Here is a 19,361-nt window from a genome sequence, read left to right as displayed (position 1 = left end):
ATTTCAGGCTGATAGACCTGACCGTTGCCCAGCGGAGAAACTGTTTGTCCCTGATAAATGGACTAGTAGAGTTATCTCTGAGGTTCATTGTTCGGTGTTGGCTGGTCATCCTGGAATCTTTGGTACCAGAGATTTGGTGGCTAGATCCTTTTGGTGGCCGTCTTTGTGGTGGGATGTGCGTTCTTTTGTGCAGTCCTGTGGGACTTGTGCTCGGGCTAAGCCCTGCTGTTCTCGTGCCAGTGGGTTGCTTTTGCCCTTGCCGGTCCCGAAGAGGCCCTGGACGCATATCTCTATGGATTTTATTTCGGATCTCCCTGTCTCTCAAAAGATGTCGGTCATTTGGGTGGTTTGTGATCGCTTCTCTAAGATGGTCCATTTGGTACCCTTGTCTAAATTGCCTTCCTCCTCTGATTTGGTGCCATTGTTTTTCCAGCATGTGGTTCGTTTACATGGCATTCCGGAGAACATCGTTTCGGACAGAGGTTCCCAGTTTGTTTCGAGGTTTTGGCGAGCCTTTTGTGCTAGGATGGGCATTGATTTGTCTTTTTCCTTGGCTTTCCATCCTCAGACAAATGGCCAAACCGAACGAACTAATCAGACTTTGGAAACATATCTGAGATGCTTTGTTTCTGCTGATCAGGATGATTGGGTGTCCTTTTTGCCTTTGGCTGAGTTCGCCCTTAATAATCGGGCCAGCTCGGCTACTTTGGTTTCGCCGTTTTTCTGCAATTCTGGTTTCCATCCTCGTTTCTCTTCAGGGCAGGTTGAGTCTTCGGACTGTCCTGGTGTAGATACTGTGGTGGATAGGTTGCATCAGATTTGGACTCATGTGGTGGACAATTTGACATTGTCCCAGGAGAAGGCTCAACGTTTCGCTAACCGCCGGCGCTGTGTGGGTCCCCGACTTCGTGTTGGGGATTTGGTTTGGTTGTCGTCTCGTTATGTTCCTATGAAGGTTTCCTGGAGCAGAACAATATTGTATCATACAATTATTAGGTTCTGTAGAAGGACGTAGATCTGGGGATTTATTATGATGGAATATAGGCTGAACTGGATGGACAAATGTCTTTTTTCGGCCTTACTAACTATGTTACTATGTTACTATGTTACTATGTTTCCTCTCCTAAGTTTAAGCCTTGTTTCATTGGTCCGTATAAGATTTCTGAGGTTCTCAATCATGTGTCGTTTCATTTGACCCTTCCAGCTTCTTTTGCCATCCATAATGTATTCCATAGGTCATTGTTGCGGAGATACGTGGCGCCTGTGGTTCCATCCGTTGATCCTCCTGCCCCGGTGTTGGTTGAGGGGGAGTTGGAGTATGTGGTGGAGAAGATTTTGGATTCTCGTATTTCGAGACGGAAACTCCAGTACCTGGTCAAGTGGAAGGGTTATGGTCAGGAAGATAATTCCTGGGTCTTTGCCTCCTATGTTCATGCAGCCGATCTGGTTCGTGTCTTTCATTTGGCTTGTCCTGGTCGGCCGTGGGGCTCTGGTGAGGGTTTGGTGACCCCTCCTCAAGGGGGGGTACTGTTGTGAATTCTGTTGTCAAGCTCCCTCCTGTGGTCATGAATGGTACTTCGGCTGGTTCTGTCCATGGGCTTCCTCTGGTGGTTGTGACTGGAGCTGCGGCTTCTGAGTTTCCTTCCACAGGTGATGAGGTTAATTCGTTAGCTGGCTGCTCTATTTAACTCCACTTAGATCATTGCTCCATGCCACCTGTCAATGTTCCAGTATTGGTCTAGTTCTCTCCTGGATCGTTCTTGTGACCTGTCTTCCCAGCAGAAGCTAAGTTCCTGCTTGTTTTTCTCTGGTTTGCTATTTTTCTATCCAGCTTGCTATTTTGATTTTTGTCTTGCTTGCTGGAAGCTCTGGGACGCAGAGGGAGCGCCTCCGCACCGTGAGTCGGTGCGGAGGGTCTCTTGCGCCCTCTGCGTGGTCTTTTTGTAGTTTTTTGTGCTGACCGCAAAGTTACCTTTCCTATCCTCTGTCTGTTCAGTAAGTCGGGCCTCACTTTGCTAAATCTATTTCATCTCTGTGTTTGTAATTTTCATCTTTACTCACAGTCATTATATGTGGGGGGCTGCCTTTTCCTTTGGGGAATTTCTCTGAGGCAAGGTAGGCTTTATTTTTCTATCTCTAGGGCTAGCTAGTTTCTTAGGCTGTGTCGAGTTGCATAGGGAGCGTTAGGAGCAATCCACGGTTATTTCTAGTGTGTGTGATAGGATTAGGGATTGCGGTCAGCAGAGTTCCCACGTCTCAGAGCTCGTCCTATATTATTAGTAACTATCAGGTCATTCCGTGTGCTCTTAACCACCAGGTCCATTATTGTCCTTACCACCAGGTCATATTTCTTGGCTCCGCTCTCTGGCAGGCTTGGCTCCGCTCTCTGGCGGGTTTGGCTCCGCTCTCTGGCAGGTTTGGCTCAGCTCTCCGGCAGGCTTCGCTCAGCTCTCTGGCAGGCTTGGCTCAGCTCTCTGGCAGGCTTGGCTTTGCTCTCTGGCTGGCTTTTTTGGCAGGGTCTGGAAGATTCTTGGCAGGGTGTGGGCTCTCTGGCTGGCAGTATGGCTGGAAATGTTGTGAATTCAGCTTTTGGGCTCCCTCCGGTGGTTGTAGAGGGTAATGCAGTTGTGCCTGGACTGCAGGAGTGGACAGGTGTATCTACTAATTGCAAAACTGACTGGGGTATATAGCTTTGCAGGATCCTTTAGTCAGTGCCAGTTGTCCATTGTTCTTGAAGGATTCACTTCCCTGCTGGTCTCTCCAGTTTGCTGTGTTTTTCTACAAAGATAAGTCCTGGCTTTGTTTTTGCTGTCCACCTGCTGTGGACCTTATAGTTCTGTGCATTTTCATGTTTTTGTCTTGTCCAGCTTAGTCTGTGAAGGATTTTTTGCAGCCTAGCTATTTCCCTGGAGATGCAGATATACCCCCCATGTCTTTAGTCAGATGTGGTGATTCGTATTTTCTGTGGTGGATATTTTCTAGTGTTTTTATACTGACCGCATAGTACTCTGTTCTATTCTTGACATTGGTATTGTCGACTACCATGATTAAGTGCCTTCCCAAGGGGTCACCGACCCCTTTTCCTTCCCAACCTCCGAATAACGACATGAGTCTCAAGTTGGATATAATTGGCCACAGCGGCCTTTATTATAAACAAACAAAACATATAACCATAAATGAGCTGGGAAGGGGTCCTTGAAGCTAAAAGTCTGGTGTCACCCATAGTATAAACAAGTAGACAAGAGACCAACCGTAGATTACTCTCAGCCGTTACCCCACAGGCTCGAGAGCACCAAAATACCCCAAAGGGTTACCATTGTCCACTTCCAACTTAGGAATCTGGCCCACCGTTACCAAGATTCCCCCAAATCACCAGACCCGCAACCAAAACTTATACCAACTGGAGAATCCATATCCCGATGGACCCCCCAGGCCAATTTAGCACCAACTCCAAGGACCCCTCCCCCCGCCACCACGAGGATACTTGACCCCCTCAAGTACCCGAGACCCCACCAACCTTAACCGCTGTGGCCCGCTCAATTCCAGACTGTAACCCCAGAGCCCACAAATCAATGCCCACCGCGTTCAGATGAACCCCATCACCCAAAAGAAATTGGTCACCGCCACCCTCCAACTCAAAATGATGCACGGCCATACCTCCGTTCCGCACAACAAAACCCGACACGGCCCGATTCACCTTAATTCGGGCTTTATTTATCTTGTCCACCGACCTGGTGTGCCTCCAAGATGTCCGAGGAACAATCTCTGACCACACTATGGACATAGGTGAAACCTATCAAAAACCTGCCAGCAACGGACAGGACACATAACAGAACTGGGAACAGCGCCCAAAACTACTTTTTTACCCCGCCCCATCTGATCCGTCTTAGACTTCCGAATCCAAAACTGCAGTGACCCCTCGGAAGCAAAACCGTCCCCCGCCCACAGGCCCCCTTGACGAACCGTAGTGGTTGACACTAACTCCCCAATCCTCAAAGCTCCATAAAAGGCCAACGAAAAGGCTAAGCAAAAAAGCGCAACCTCGAAGCTGGAAACGCATACTTGCCCAAACGTACCCCCAACCGCTCCAACATCTCAAAGGACACCGGGCGCCTACAATCTCCTTGGCTGCATGATCTTCTCAGCCCCCTCGCAGCTTGCTTTACCAGAAAGGACTTTGTCACGTCCTGAAGGCCCCGTAGCCTGAAACCAAAGGCTAAAGCCGCTATCGTCCTATCCACCTTTGCTGCCGACCATCCCTGATCCGCCCCATGTCTCAACCACAACAACAATGCCCCCACCTGGTCCGAACCCGCACCCGCAACACCGCAAGCCGCCAGCCAACTCTCCCAATTGCTCCATACCGCCTGATAAACCGACCACGTACTCGGAACCAAGGATGCCTTGATTAAAGGCTCTGCAGCCCGGACACCACGCTCCAGAGTTCCGCCGGGCATTCCAGGCCCGTCTCCTCGGCATCCGGCGCCAGCGACCGAAAACGCTCCCACTGGAAACGAGACAAAGAATTGGCAATGCAGTTATTAACACCGGGCACATGTGAAGCTGTGAAATAAGCATTCAGGTGTAAGCAAGACAAAACCAACTGCCGAAGAACTCTGATCACCGGGGGAGACGCCGTCGTCAAACTGTTAATGGCGCACACAACCGCCATATTATCACAATTAAAACGCACCCTTTTGTTCCGAAAATCGTCACCCCAAAGCTGCACCGCCACCAAAATCGGGAAAATTTCCAACAACGTGATGTTCCGCACTAAACCTGTTTCAAACCGGGCTTCCGGTCATCTGGCCGCACACCAACGGCCCCCGAAAAAGGCCCCAAAACCAATACCGTCCGAGGCGTCAGTAAACAAGTCCAAATCAGCGTTGCCCACTGCCTCCTCCATCAACAACGAACGCCCGTTGTAACAAGACAAAAATGGTCCCAAACCTCCAAGTCAGCCTTGTGCTCGGCTGACAAATGCACAAAATGATGCGGGGCGGTAACCCCGGCCGTAGCACTGGCCAGCCTACGTGAAAAAATTCTCCCCATGGGAATAATTCGACACGCAAAGTTCAACTTCCCCAAGAGCGACTGCACTTCGCGCAGTGGCAATTTTTTCAAACGTCTAGCTCGGGCCACCTCGTCTCTCAGACCCAACACCTTGTCAACCGGCAACCTAAACTCCCACCTCACAGAATCGATGGCAATATCCAAAAAGGACAAGCTCGTACATGGACCCTCCGTCTTGCCCGGTGCCAACGGGACCCCGAAGCGCTCAGCGACCCAAACAACTGTCCTTAACCGGACCTCACAACATTGAGACTGATCGGGGCCTATGCACAAGAAGTCATCCAGATAATGAATTACCGAGTCCAAACCGGACACATCCCGTACCGCCCACTCCAGAAAGGAACTGAAAGCCTCAAAATAAGCGCACGACAGTGAACAGCCCATCGGCAAACATCGGTCAACGTAAAACCCGCCATCCCAATAACAGCCTAACAACCTCACGCTATCGGGGTGAACCGGCAACAAACGAAAGGCCGACTCGATATCAGTCTTGGCCAACAATGCTCCCCTACCACAACTGCGCACCCACCTGGCTGCCTCATCAAACGACGTATAAACCACCGAACAGAGCTCCGGATCAATCCCATCATTAACCGACCTCCCCTTCGGGTATGACAAACGCTGAATGAGCCGCAACTTATTCGGCTCCTTCTTGGGCACTATGCCCAGAGGCGACACCACCAAATCATCCAAAGGGGGAGTGGGAAACGGACCTGACATCCTACCCAACGCCACCTCTTTGCCTAACTTTTCAGACACTACTGATGCGTGCAACTCGGCCGATCTAAGATTCTTCAACTTCGGTGGTACCGCAAAACCCGGGGCCGGTATACAAAAGCCAACATCAAACCCGGCCCGGAGTAACTCTGCCCTCTCCCTATCAGGGTATCTATCTAGATAGGGGGCCATCGCGTCCAACCTCACCGGAGTCGCCCCCTTTGGAATTACCCTCTGGCTTCCCTTTCTTCTTAAAACATTTGGAGGCTCCGTGTGAGGCGCCGTTGCAGTGCGAGCACAAATGCTTGAACTTGCAAGTCACCCCGAACTTACACTGGCCCTCGTTGAACTGCCAACACACGCCATGCTTCTGACTGCCGGATTGTCCCGCCTGACCCCCGGCTCCTGAAGAGGAACCCTGCCCAGTGCCTTGGCCGGAAGTTCTGGCCCCGCCTTGAAAGGAGTGACCAAACTTCATCGGTGCCATTACGTGCAACCACAAGCCGATGTCCTTCTGATCCCATCTGATCGCTGGACGAACTGCCTTCCGCTGCCGAAACTGCTCATCATATTGTAACCATACTTGACCACCATAGGCCCTATGCGCCTCCCCTATGGAATCCATATAACAAAACAAAGCTGAGCAATTCTCGGGAGCCTTCTAGCCAATAACACTTGCCAAAATCGCAAATGCCTGAAGCCAGTTCACAAACGTCTGAGGAATAAGGCGCCATCGCCGCTTTTCCTCATCCTCCTTCTTACTATCCTCTTTTTTCCTCTTATCCAGGTTAAATTTCTCCAGTGGTAACAGTGAAAATATCTCCACGTACTCATCCTTCCAAATCTTCTCGCGCACTTCCTTCTTCAAATGCACCCCCAACGGCCCTTCAAAGCACACATACACCTCACCACGCGCCTTATCATCTAGCCGAATGCCCCCTTCCTTCTCTTTCTCAGTCTGTACAGACACCGAGACCGGCTCGGCCGACCTACCCTGGTCACCCAAACCACTGCCTAACAACGCTAACCCCGAATCGGACGATCCGACCCAAGCTGACAAAGGGGACGGCCCTGGCCTACCACTGTTCAACCGCGACAACAGCTCCCGCACCCCCGACAACAACTCGCCCACCCCTTCACGACTCATATCTGCCCGCACCGCAACTCCCTCACGCCGCTCTACATACCCCCCAACCCGATCCACCAAAGTCATAGTCGGCGTCGACAACGCCGGGGACAAACAAAACATAGAATGGTTCTCACCAGGCTGCAGGGGAGCTGCGGTCCCCCCAGCCGTCCCGCCGTGTCTTGACCGTGAAGCCGTCTGTGCGTCCACCCAGACGTGAACTTTGCTCCTCACTGCTCCAGCTGATCCGACCCCTGCAGAGGGGACCGTGCCGACCCCCGTCACTCCAGGAGGCCACCAGGAATCCGTCAGGCCCAGACCCGGACCCGCCGTCCGCAACGCTGCCATCTGCCGCCGTCCCAGGGAGAGGTGCGGCCCGGTCGCAGATGCATGGGGGGAATGGCGTACCCCGGCTGAGTTCAGCAGCCCCGCCGAGTCTGGGGCGCCGCCTGCTGCTGGGATGCTCCCCCGCCGTCTCATGGTGCCGCCGGAACCAGGCCGCCCGGGACAGGCATAACCGCCGCGGCCCGCTGTGACAACACCGCGTCCTGCAGCCGCTCTGGCGCGCATGGGCCCAGACCCCCGGAGTGATGAGGGAGAAGGCCCGACTGCCGCCGCAGGCCCCAGCGCAGCAGGTGGATTCCTCCCGGACCGTGGCCTGCTGGGGCGCTTGTACGCAGGCACGCGGCCTTGAGGGTCCCGTGAGTGGCTTCTGCGCCGCCGCTGGGGCGCCGGGGCAGCATCAGGGGATAGGCGCTGAGGGGGGCGCACGCGCCTAGACCGCCGCTCACTGGGCCCAGCCGCCGAGGGATCCGCACCGCTGCCGCCGCTGCTGGAACCGCCCAGGATGCCTGCTACCTGTGCCTCTAGCCAGCCGGGAGGCTGCGACGCCGCCGCCACCCGCAGCTGTGCCAGCACCTGCTCAATGGCCGCCATATTCAGCGCTGGTGAATGCTCCCTGCTCACGAGTCCACAGAGCGGGAAGTGAACCGCTCCTCCCCCCCGCTCCCACCATACCCCTCACCAGCAAGTTAACCCTCCCCCAGGAACGAACCCCACGCCCCCCTTTCCCCTGCTCCAAACCCCCTGTCATGGCGGCTTCCATGTATGCCGCCCGGGGGAGGGGGGCGGGCGGCTCGCTCCAGCCTGTCTTTCTTTTTAGCTAGTATGGCTAAAATCTGATTTCATATCTGCGTATGTTTTTTCCCTCTCCTCTCACAGTCAATATTTGTGGGGGGCTATCTATCCTTTGGGGATTTTCTCTGAGGCAAGATAGGTTTCCTGTTTCTGTCTTTAGGGGTAGTTAAATCTTAGGCTGTGCCGAGGGGTCTAGGGAGTGTTAGGTACCCCCCATGGCTACTTCTAGTTGCGCTGCTAGGTTCAGGGTTTGCGGTCAGTACAGGGACTACCTTCTCCAGAGTCCGTCTCATGCTGCTCCTAGGCCACCAGATCATAACAGTACAACTGGCCAAAAATGAGTTAAACGCATCTCAGAAGAAGGGAAGGAAAGTGCTGAGCTATTTTTTTTTCTGTAGTCTGTTGTGTCTTTCCTTTCCTCTTTACCTCTGGGTGGCTACGGAGTCTAGTATTAACATGAATGTTCAGGAGTTAGTTTCTCGGGTGGATCAGCTTGCTGCTAGGTTCAGGGTTGGGTTTCATTTTTTCTCCCTCATCTATAGAAATGGATCCGGTTAAGGTTCAGGCCATTCATGATTGGATTCAGCCCACATCTGTGAAGAGCCTTCAGAAATTTTTGGGCTTTGCTAATTTTTATCGTCGTTTCATTGCCAACTTCTCCAGTGTGGTTAAACCTCTGACCGATTTGACGAAGAAAGGCGCTGATGTGACGAATTGGTTCTCCGCGGCTGTTTCTGCCTTTCAGGAGCTTAAACGCCGATTTACTTCTGCCCCTGTGTTGCGTCAGCCAGATGTTTCTCTTCCATTTCAGGTTGAGGTTGACGCGTCTGAGATTGGGGCAGGGGCCGTTTTGTCTCAGAGGAATTCTGATGGTTCCTTGATGAAACCGTGTGCCTTCTTTTCTCGGAAGTTTTCGCCTGCGGAACCCAATTATGATGTCGGCAATCGGGAGTTGTTGGCTATGAAGTGGGCATTTGAGGAGTGGCGACATTGGCTTGAGGGGGCCAAGCACCGTATTGTGGTCCTGACCGATCATAAGAATCTGATTTACCTCGAGTCTGCCAAACGGCTGAATCCTAGACAGGCTCGATGGTCCCTGTTTTTCTCCCGCTTTGATTTTGTGGTCTCGTACATTCCTGGTACTAAGAATGTTAAGGCGGATGCCCTCTCTAGGAGTTTTTTTCCTGATTCCCCTGGGGTTCTTGAGCCGGTCGGCATTTTGAAGGAAGGGGTGATTCTTTCTGCCATCTCCCCTGATTTGCGACGGGTTCTTCAGGAATTTCAGGCTGATAAGCCTGACCGCTGTCCTGTGGGGAAACTGTTTGTTCCTGATTGATGGACTAGTAAAGTGATTTCTGAGGTTCATTGTTCTGTGTTGGCTGGCCATCCTGGGATTTTTGGTACCAGAGATTTGGTTAGTAGGTCCTTTTGGTGGCCTTCTTTGTCACGGGATGTGCGTTCTTTTGTGCAGTCCTGTGGGATTTGTGCGCGGGCTAAGCCTTGCTGTTCCCGCGCTTAGTTGGTTGCTTTTGCCATTGCCGGTCCCTGAGAGACCTTGGACGCATATTTCTATGGATTTTATTTCCGATCTTCCTGTTTCCCAAAGAATGTCGGTTATCTGGGTTGTCTGTGACCGATTTTCTAAGATGGTTCATTTGGTGCCTTTGCCTAAATTGCCTTCTTCTTCTGATTTGGTTCCGTTGTTTTTTCAGCATGTGGTATGTTTGCATGGTATTCCGGAGAATATTGTGTCCGACAGAGGTTCCCAGTTTGTTTCTAGGTTTTGGCAGGCCTTTTGTGCTAAGCTGGGCATTGATTTGTCTTTTTCCTCTGCATTTCATCCTCAGACAAATGGCCAGACTGAGCGAACTAATCAGACCTTGGAGACCTATTTGAGATGCTTTGTGTCTGCTGATCAGGATGATTGGGTGGCTTTTTTGCCATTGGCCGAGTTTGCCCTTAATAATCGGGCTAGTTCGGCTACTTTGGTTTCGCCTTTTTTTTGTAATTTTGGTTTTCATCCTCATTTTTCTTCTGGGCAGGTTGAGCCTTCTGACCTTCCTGGTGTGGATTCTGTGGTCGCCATCGACAGGTTGCAGCAGATTTGGGCTTATGTGGTGGACAATTTGGTGCTGTCTCAGGAGGAAGCTCAGCGTTTTGCTAACCGTCGTCGGTGTGTTGGTTCCCGGCTTCGGGTTGGTGATCTGGTTTGGTTATCTTCCCCTCAAGTTCCTATGAAGGTTTCTTCCCCTAAGTTTAAGCCTCGATTGGTCCTTATAGGATTTCTGAGATTATTAATCCGGTGTCCTTTCGCCTGGCGCTTCCAGCCTCTTTTGGTATTCATAATGTCTTCCATAGATCTTTGTTGCGGAAATATGTGGAGCCCGTTGTTCCCTCTGTTGATCCTCCGGCCCCTGTATTGGTCGATGGGGAGTTGGAATATGTTGTTGAGAAGATTTTGGATTCCCGTTTTTCGAGGCGGAAGCTTCAGTACCTTGTCAAGTGGAAGGGTTATGGCCAGTAGGATAATTCTTGGGTTTCTGCCTCTGATGTCCATGCCGTTGATTTCGTTCGTGCCTTTCATCAGGCTCATCCTGATCGGCCTGGGGGCTCTGGTGAGGGTTCGGTGACCCCTCCTCAAGGGGGGGTACTGTTGTGAATTCAGCTTTTGGGCTCCCTCCGGTGGTTGTAGAGGGTAATGCAGTTGTGCCTGGACTGCAGGAGTGGACAGGTGTATCTACTAATTGCAAAACTGACTGGGGTATATAGCTTTGCAGGATCCTTTAGTCAGTGCCAGTTGTCCATTGTTCTTGAAGGATTCACTTCCCTGCTGGTCTCTCCAGTTTGCTGTGTTTTTCTACAAAGATAAGTCCTGGCTTTGTTTTTGCTGTCCACCAGCTGTGGACCTTATCGTTCTGTGCATTTTCATGTTTTTGTCTTGTCCAGCTTAGTCTGTGAAGGATTTTTTGCAGCCTAGCTATTTCTCTGGAGATGCAGATATACCCCCCATGTCTTTAGTCAGATGTGGTGATTCGTATTTTCTGCGGTGGATATTTTCTAGTGTTTTTATACTGACCGCATAGTACTCTGTTCTATTCTTTCTTTTTAGCTAGTATGGCCTCTATGCGAAAATCTGATTTCATATCTGCGTATGTTATTTCCCTCTCCTCTCACAGTCAATATTTGTGGGGGGCTATCTATCCTTTGGGGATTTTCTCTGAGGCAAGATAGGTTTCCTTTTTCTGTCATTAGGGGTAGTTAGATCTTAGGCTGTGCCGAGGGGTCTAGGGAGTGTTAGGTACCCCCCACGGCTACTTCTAGTTGCGCTGCTAGGTTCAGGGTTTGTGGTCAGTACAGGGACCACCTGCTCCAGAGTCCGTCTCATGCTGCTCCTAGGCCACCAGATCATAACAGGAAATGAGTGAGGGCCTCAATGGCATTGTTTTATATATGTGTTCGGGGGGCAGGCCAATAGGTTCTGAGCATGCTCATTTTAAAAAGCCGGGTCAGGCCGCTGGATCCGCCTTTTTCCGGATCCGGCGCAATCCGGCATCCATAGACATCCATTGTAGCGAAAAAACGGAAATGCCGGATCTGGCCCTTTCGGCTTTTTCGCCGCAGACAAAAAACAGTAGACGTTTTTTCCAGATGCTGGAATCGGAATTTTAGCCATATCTGGAAAAAATAGGATGGAACGCTGGGCCATCCGGCGCAATCCAGTGCTAATACAAGTCAATGGAGAAAAACGGTTCTGTTTTTTTTTTTTTACCGGTTCCGGTTTTTCTCTAAAGAGCCGTAAACAGCCGGAATTAAAAAACCTGATTATTGAAGACATCCAAGAAAGAAAAATATGAAGAAGGTAAATTAGAGGACACTGAAATAGGATGAGCAGGTTTTCTTGGAAGAACAGGAAGCAGACAGTTATTTTGACAGAGGGTCCCCAACGCAGGATTTCGCCAGATCGCCAGTCAAGAGTAGGCTCGTGACTCCTCAACCAAGGAAGACCAAGCAGAATGGTATGGGACAAGGAAGGCAGCACATAGAAGACAATCTTCTCCCGATGCAGGATTCCAATTTGAAGTTCCAATTCTTCAGTTACCAAAGTAATGGACTCCCGCAGAGGTTGGCCATCGACTGACGCAATCTGTCGAGGAGTCTCCAGGGATCTGACCGGAATCCGCAATCTCCTAACCGCTTCGAGTTGGATGAAATTCCCGGCCTCCCCGGAATCTATGTAAGCTAAATCAGAAAAACGCTTATTACCCAGATGCAAAAGAACAGAAAGAGTGAGGGGTTGAGAGGGTTCAGGAATACCTATGGAGGCCTCTCCTACCTGTCCTAGGTGGAAGTGTTTCCCGGCCTCAAAGGACAGGAACGCAAAAGATGACCCGTACTGCCACAATAGAAACAGAGACCTTGAGCAAGCCTCTCCTTCCGACCCTGCTCCACTGGTTTAAGACAATCCACCTGCATGGGTTCCGGGGCAGAAGTGGCAGAAGATGACTCAGGACGAGAACAGGAAGGACTAGGAGTAACTGAGGCTAGACGAGGAAATCTCCTCTCTCTATCGGATTCTCGAGTACGCTCTTAAAAACGTAAATCAATGCTGGTTTCCAATGAGATTAGATCCTCCAAGGACGTCGGAGTGTCACAACCTGCTAATTTATCCTTGATCTGAGGAGAAAGCCCCCGCCAGAAGGCTCCCACCAAAGCCTAATTATTCCATCCTAATTCGGATGAAAGGGTGCGAAACCAGATGGCATATTGACCCACCGAAAGCGTCCCTTGATGAAGATAAAAAAGAGACTCATGGTAGAGGCTAAGGTTCATCGGAAAGTATTTTTACAGAAAGTATCAAGAAAGATGGAGAGTTGAGAAGCAAGAGGATCATCCCACTCCCAGAGAGGATTAACCCATGCTAACACCTCACCCTCTAAGTGAGAAATTACAAAAGCCATCTTAGCACGGTCCGTGGGGTACTGCAAGGGTAGTAACTCAAAATGAAGCTGACATTTAAAAACCCTCTACACAATTTAGGATCCCCACTATAGCGAGGAGGTTTAGCCAGACGAGGTGGTGGATGAGGGACCGAGGACTGAGAAACAACGGGAGCAGAAGACTGAAGGGAGCGAAGACGATCATCCACAGAGGTCATGAAATTAAGAATGTGAGCTTGAGTGTCTCGCTGCTGAACAAGCTCCTGTTGGAGACTGGCCAACTGTGAAGCACTCCCAGGGTCAGAAGGCTGAAGAGAAGAGAGTCGAGACTCCATGGATTTCAAAAAGGACATAATCCTTGATTGATTCTCCTGAAGGAACAATAACTCCTTCTGAGTAGGAGTTGGGGTACCAGTGGGGTCCATGGCCTGATTGTACTGTGAGGTTTTTGGAACTCATAGAGTGAACCCGCAGATCCATGACAATGAACCTCCCAAGGGTGAGCTAGCCAGATAGACCACCCCCTATACAGGGAGCGTTAGGGGCAGACCCGAAACTATTGCTGCAGAAGCTGGCACCTGGGGACAGGGAATAAGAGATTGAAAAGAGAGTGGGAGAGCGTAGGACTAGACTGAACGGAAGAAGACGCAGAACGGACAAGTATGGACTGGACACAAGCGAGACACAAGGAAAGCTGGGAATGATGGAGGCACAGAGGTGGTGGAACAGGTACGGAGGTAGACACAGGGCAGGCAGGACTGGATGATGCAACGGGGAAGACAAAATACGGCGAAGAAACTGGACAGGCTGCACTGAGCAAGGACACAGGACAGACCGAGTAGACACAAGAGAGGACCTGGGTCATAAGAAGCACAAATGACAATCAGGCAAGAAGCAGAGGAAGAGTGTACCTTAAATACACGGTGTGCAGGAGGACTTCCGGGTCAGGGTCCTCCAGGCCACAGAGAGGAGAAGCAGTGTGCCAGTATATCAAAGAGGAAGTGCGCACGCGCACCCGACGGACACCAGGAAGCTGTGGTGAATCAGGAGGACAAGGAAGAACGCATGCCCACAGGAGCAGCGCGCCGGAGAGGGTAAATATGTCGGGGGCGGGGAGGCAGGAGCGGCGGTGCTGAGTGGTGCAGTGACAATGGCAAAGAAGATATGCTACAAACAATTTGAAAGTCAGATATCCCCTACTGTATGATGTTAGGAACAGAAAAACATTTTTGGTTATGTGCATAAGATCTGCAGACAGCTTAATTTCAGCCCAACAAAATAACAAAGTGTGATACGGCGGACTGTCTAACTTTTTGCAACTGAAAAATTATAATTATTTTAAAAAATGTGTGTGTTAGATCTCCAGACGGTTTCATATCACCACAGCACAAATTGACAAGGTGGGATACTGCAGGCTGTTTCACATTTAGCTAGTGAAAAAATATTATTTTTAAGAATGTTATACTCGTGTATGGAGCACAATAGGAGCAGTGCACAACACACTTATAGGACATGCGCCCTGCTGGCTTTGTCTGTGGACCTCAGTAATGGCCCCCAAAGAAAAGTGCTGGAAGGTAAATTTACCAGCCACACTGGACACTAGATAGCTACACTATCGGACTGACATGCAACTGCCTAACTAACTAGCTAAAATCTTGCTGCTAGCAGTGCCAGCGTCAGGAGCAGCCTCTGTGCACAGTGTCAAAATGGCGCTAAAACAAGATGTCTGCTATTTATATGGAGAGGGACATGTGATTTCCGCAGCCAATGACACAAGCCATGGTGCCACAACATTGAGGATGTTTCATGTGACCCTAAGCCAAATGTGCCGAATTTATGTTTGGCGATCGTTTTCCGAACAAATTCTCTCATCACTGCTCTTGAAAATCTTCAGCTCTTAAAAAAGCTTTTTGGAATTTATAATGATCACTATAACCTCCTATTACTCTATCTACTTGAAACTACACACTCTCTATGCTGTTTACGGCTACAATGTGCACAAGATGGTACCAGCAGCCTTTAAATAGTCCCTGTGATACTGGAAGGCCAGCCAATCACAGTAATGCCACACCAAAGATGGCGCCAGTATTACTGTGATTGTCAAGCCAGTCCAGCATGTTCATTGGCTGAAAATAAAGCGCCAAACATGCTGGGCGGGTACCTAGAATATACAGAGACGAATACCTAATTATTCGCCAAGTAACGAATAGCCCAAATACTGTACTATTCTTGCGAGTAAAGAATAATTCCAAATGTATTCAATCACCACTATTCAGGAACTACCAATCTCTGATTGGGAACTTGTGGACTGAGGACATTGTATTTTTGCCATCTACCTGGATTTGTTGTACAACCATGGATATATGGAATAAAAACAGTTGCATCGTTAACCTGCCTAGGTGATTTTTTTAACCCACAACCTCACATCTTCACTAGGGTTGAGCGACTTTTACTTTTTTAGGGTCGATTCAGGTTTCGCGAAACCCGACTATCTCAAAAGTCGAGTCGAGTGGAATCGGCCGATTATCGCAAAAAGTCGGGGATCGACCGAAACACGAAACCCAATGCAAAGTCAGTGTGATTTTTTTTTCTTTTTCCTTTCTCTCTCTCTCTCTCCCCTCCGTCCATCCCTACACAGAAAAGCTGGTTTTACACATTGCAAATCGCTACAGCACACAAGCAAAAAAAATGACGATAGATGTGCATGCCCCTGAGACCTATGTCATCACTCTGCCCACGCTCCTTCATTGGCTGAAAAAATGGTGCTAAACACGTCATACGAAACGCGACTTTGGCGCCAAGATCGCCGACCTCATGGCCGATCCCACACTAGGATCGGGTCGGGTTTCATGAAACCCGACTTTGCCGAAAGTCGGCGACTTTTGAATTTGTACGATCCGTTTCGCTCCAGCCTAATCTTCACAAGGACAATCAAAATGTCTTGCTCCCTTGGAGTACCATTGCTTCTGCTAACAGTTTGGTAAACACTTGAGGGTCCACCACCAAGCCGAAAGGGAGGGCTCAGTACTGAAAAAATCTGACTTCGCCTACTATCGAGACAGATAGCCTGAGGAACTTTTGAGAGTCTTTGTGTATGGGAAAGTGATAATATGCATCCCTCAGTTCCAGGATTATCATACAGTAATCTGGAAACAATAATTTGACAGTTGTTTTTATTGACTCCATTTTGAAAGTCTGTGTCTTTAGAGACTTGTTCAGTTTTTTCAGGCTTATTATTGTTCTGAAGAATCCGTCAGGTTTCTTCACCAGAAACAATGGGTAGTATTATTATTATTATTACTATTATTATTTATTTATATAGCACCATTGATTCCATGGTGCTGTACATGAGAAGGGGTTACATCAAAATACAAATATCACTTACAGTAAACAAAACTAACAATGACAGATTGGTACAGAGGGAAGAGGACCCTGCCCTTGTGGGCTTACATTCTACAGGATTATGGGGAAGGAGACAGTAGGTCGAGGGTTGCAGTAGCTCCAATGGTGTTGAGGTGGCTGTGTGGTCTTTACAGGCTGTAAGCTTCCTTGAAGAGGTGGGTTTTCAGGTTTCTTTTGAAGGATCCAAAAGTAGTGGATAACCGGATCTTTTGGGGCACTGAATTCCAGAGGATGGGTGATATTCGGGAGAAGTCTTGGGGGCGATTGAGTGAGGAGTGAATAAGCGTGGAGGAAAGGAGGAGGTCTTGGGAGGACCGGAGATTACGTGAGGGAAGATATTGAGAGATTAGTGTGGAAATACACTGAGGAGGAAGGTTAGGGATGGCTTTGTAGGTCAGTGTTAGTAATTTAAACTGGATACGCTGGAAAATTGGGAGCCAGTGAAGGGATTTGCGAAGAGGTGAAGCAGGAGTGTAGTGAGGAGAGAGATTAATTAGTCGGGCAGCAGAGTTAAGGATGGACTGGAGGGTGCGAGAGTGTTAGAAGGTAGGCCACAGAGGAGTATGTTGCAGTAGTCGAGGCGGGAGATGATTAGGGCATGCACGAGCATTTTGGTAGTGTGTGGGTTGAGGAAAGGACGGATTCTGGAAATATTTTTGAGCTGGAGGCGACAGGAGGTGGCGAGAGCTTGGAAGTGCGGTTTGAAGGACAGGGCAGAGTCAAGGGTTAATCCGAGGCAGCGGATTTTGGGGACAGGGGAAAGTGTGATTTCATTTATTTTGATAGATAGATCAGATAGGGAAGATATGCGTGATGGAGGAAAGATAATGAGTTCAGATTTGTCCACATTGAGTTTGAGGAAGCGAGAGGAGAAGAAGGAGGATATGGCCAATAGACACTCTGGGATTCTGGAGAGCAGAGAGGTGACATCTGGGCCAGAGAGGTAGATCTGAGTGGCATCAGCTTATAGATGGTACTGGAAGCCATAGGACCTTATGAGTTGTCCCAGGCCGAGTGTATAGATTGAGAAGAGTAAGGGTCCTAGGACAGAGCCTTGGGGGACTCCAACAGAGAGAGGGCGAGAAGAGGAGGTAGTATGATCCAAGATAGGGCAACGTCTTTGACCCCAAAAGTAGAATCCTTCTGTCTTTTCCTGAGTGGTGATCTCCTGTAGGACAACTTTGTCCACTATATTCAATACTTCGCATTCCAAGGCCCGTTGTTCCTCTGGAGAGGACAGTAGACGAGTTACCACGCAGTTTGGGACTGGGAATGAGATAAACTCTATCTTTAGGCCTGACTTTATTAGGCCCAGTATCCAAGAAATCCAGGAAATCACTTCCCAGGCCAGAAGAAAGAGGGATAATCTTCCCCCCACCTGGAAAAGACCATCACTGGGAGGGCTTCTTATCCTGAGAGGAACCCCCAAAGTGAAATCCTCTGATTTTCTTTTTCCCTTCTTCACATCTGTTTTGCTCTCTTGGGGGTCTTCTACAAAAAAATATTTTACTACGAAAATAGTTTTTACAGTATATCTGGGAATAGGCAGGTTGGGAAACCATTTTTCTGATTTCCTTTCTCAAGAATGTCATCTAATGTTGACCCAAACAGGAAATCACCTTCACAGGGGATGGAACATAATTTAGATTTAGTTTATCGCTGCAGCGTCGCTGTGTGTGACAGCACCTTAAGTCAGATTACTGAAATTTACTGCAAATAAACTCAATCTTGATAACAGCTTTTTTTCTAGCCTAAAAATACATTACTTTTTCACATAAAGCTAGTTAGGCTGAACAGCATTGTGTGATACTCAGGTTACCTGACAAACTATTAAAGTAGGTTTACAATCAAAAACTTATAAGTGCGGAATATATGCAAATTCAGATGCTATTGAACAGAAGGCAAAGATTTATTAATTGTGAAGGAGCTGCCAAAACATCACGCTCTCATCTATTTCTAGGTTATCTGTCACCCGACGGCATCACCCTGAAGAGGAGCATCCATAACCTTGTCCATATCTACATTGGAGGAACCATGTCCCAGATTCCAATTTCCAGTAATGACCCATTCTTCATCTTACATCATGGCTTCATAGACAAGTGAGCGAAAAACAACTTTCTCTGAACTTTCTATCCAAAACAAACTCAAAGACATCTGAATGTGGAGAAAATAACACAGGAAATTAATTGTAATAATGTACATCATATCCAGTAATACTGACCACAGACTGCAAATTATATCATCTAATACTGACCACAGACTGCAAAGTATATCATCTAATACTGACCACTGACTGTACATTATATCCACTAATACTTTCCAACGACTGTGCATAATATCCACTAATACTGACCACAGACTGCACATTATATCCACTAATACTGGCCACAGACTGCACAGCATATCCACTAATACTGACCACAGACGGTACATAATTTCCACTAATACTGACCACCGACTGTACATTATATCCACTAATACTGACCACCGACTGTACATTATATCCACTAATACTGAACACCGACTGTAAATTATTGTCACGATTCACACCGTGACTGTCACCCCCATGTCACGGATTGGGGTGACGTGCAGGGGGGCCTTATCTTAGTAATCCCTCCACTGCTTCAATGTGATGAAAAAGCACACACAAGTCTATGGACCTCTTAGTTTACAGCAGGGGCTTATTCTAGTTATCCCACTGCTCTTCAATATACCACGAACTGCAGGGATTTATGTATATCCCGCTTTACAGTTCTGCTTGAACTTGCAGCTCTCTGGCGCCCCCCTTACCCTCAGGTCAGATTATGTACTGCACCTAGGGTAATTAGTCGCCAGAAAGGCTGCCTGCTATGTACTGGCTATAGGGCACACTGCAGCGAGGCGATATAACTACTCCCGCTCAGGCAGGAACAATAATTATCAATGCCGCAGTCGCTACAATGACTCCCAAAGGCACAGCACAAGGTATG

General features: G+C 49.0%; 1 protein-coding gene across 1 annotated transcript in view; it reads left to right on the top strand.

The window, feature by feature from the left end:
• Positions 1-19,361, top strand: part of LOC138641571 (tyrosinase-like) — a 221,508-nt gene that overhangs the window by 183,949 nt on the left and 18,198 nt on the right. The window contains exon 4 of the mRNA XM_069729041.1: positions 18,353-18,491. Coding sequence (XP_069585142.1) covers positions 18,353-18,491 — 139 coding nt within the window. The remainder of the gene's footprint in view (positions 1-18,352; positions 18,492-19,361) is intronic.

Source organism: Ranitomeya imitator, chromosome 6 (genome assembly GCF_032444005.1).
Source record: "Ranitomeya imitator isolate aRanImi1 chromosome 6, aRanImi1.pri, whole genome shotgun sequence".
Classification (NCBI taxonomy): domain Eukaryota; kingdom Metazoa; phylum Chordata; class Amphibia; order Anura; family Dendrobatidae; genus Ranitomeya; species Ranitomeya imitator.
Note: the sequence above shows the minus strand (reverse complement) of the source record. Positions and strands in the feature narration are given on the sequence as shown.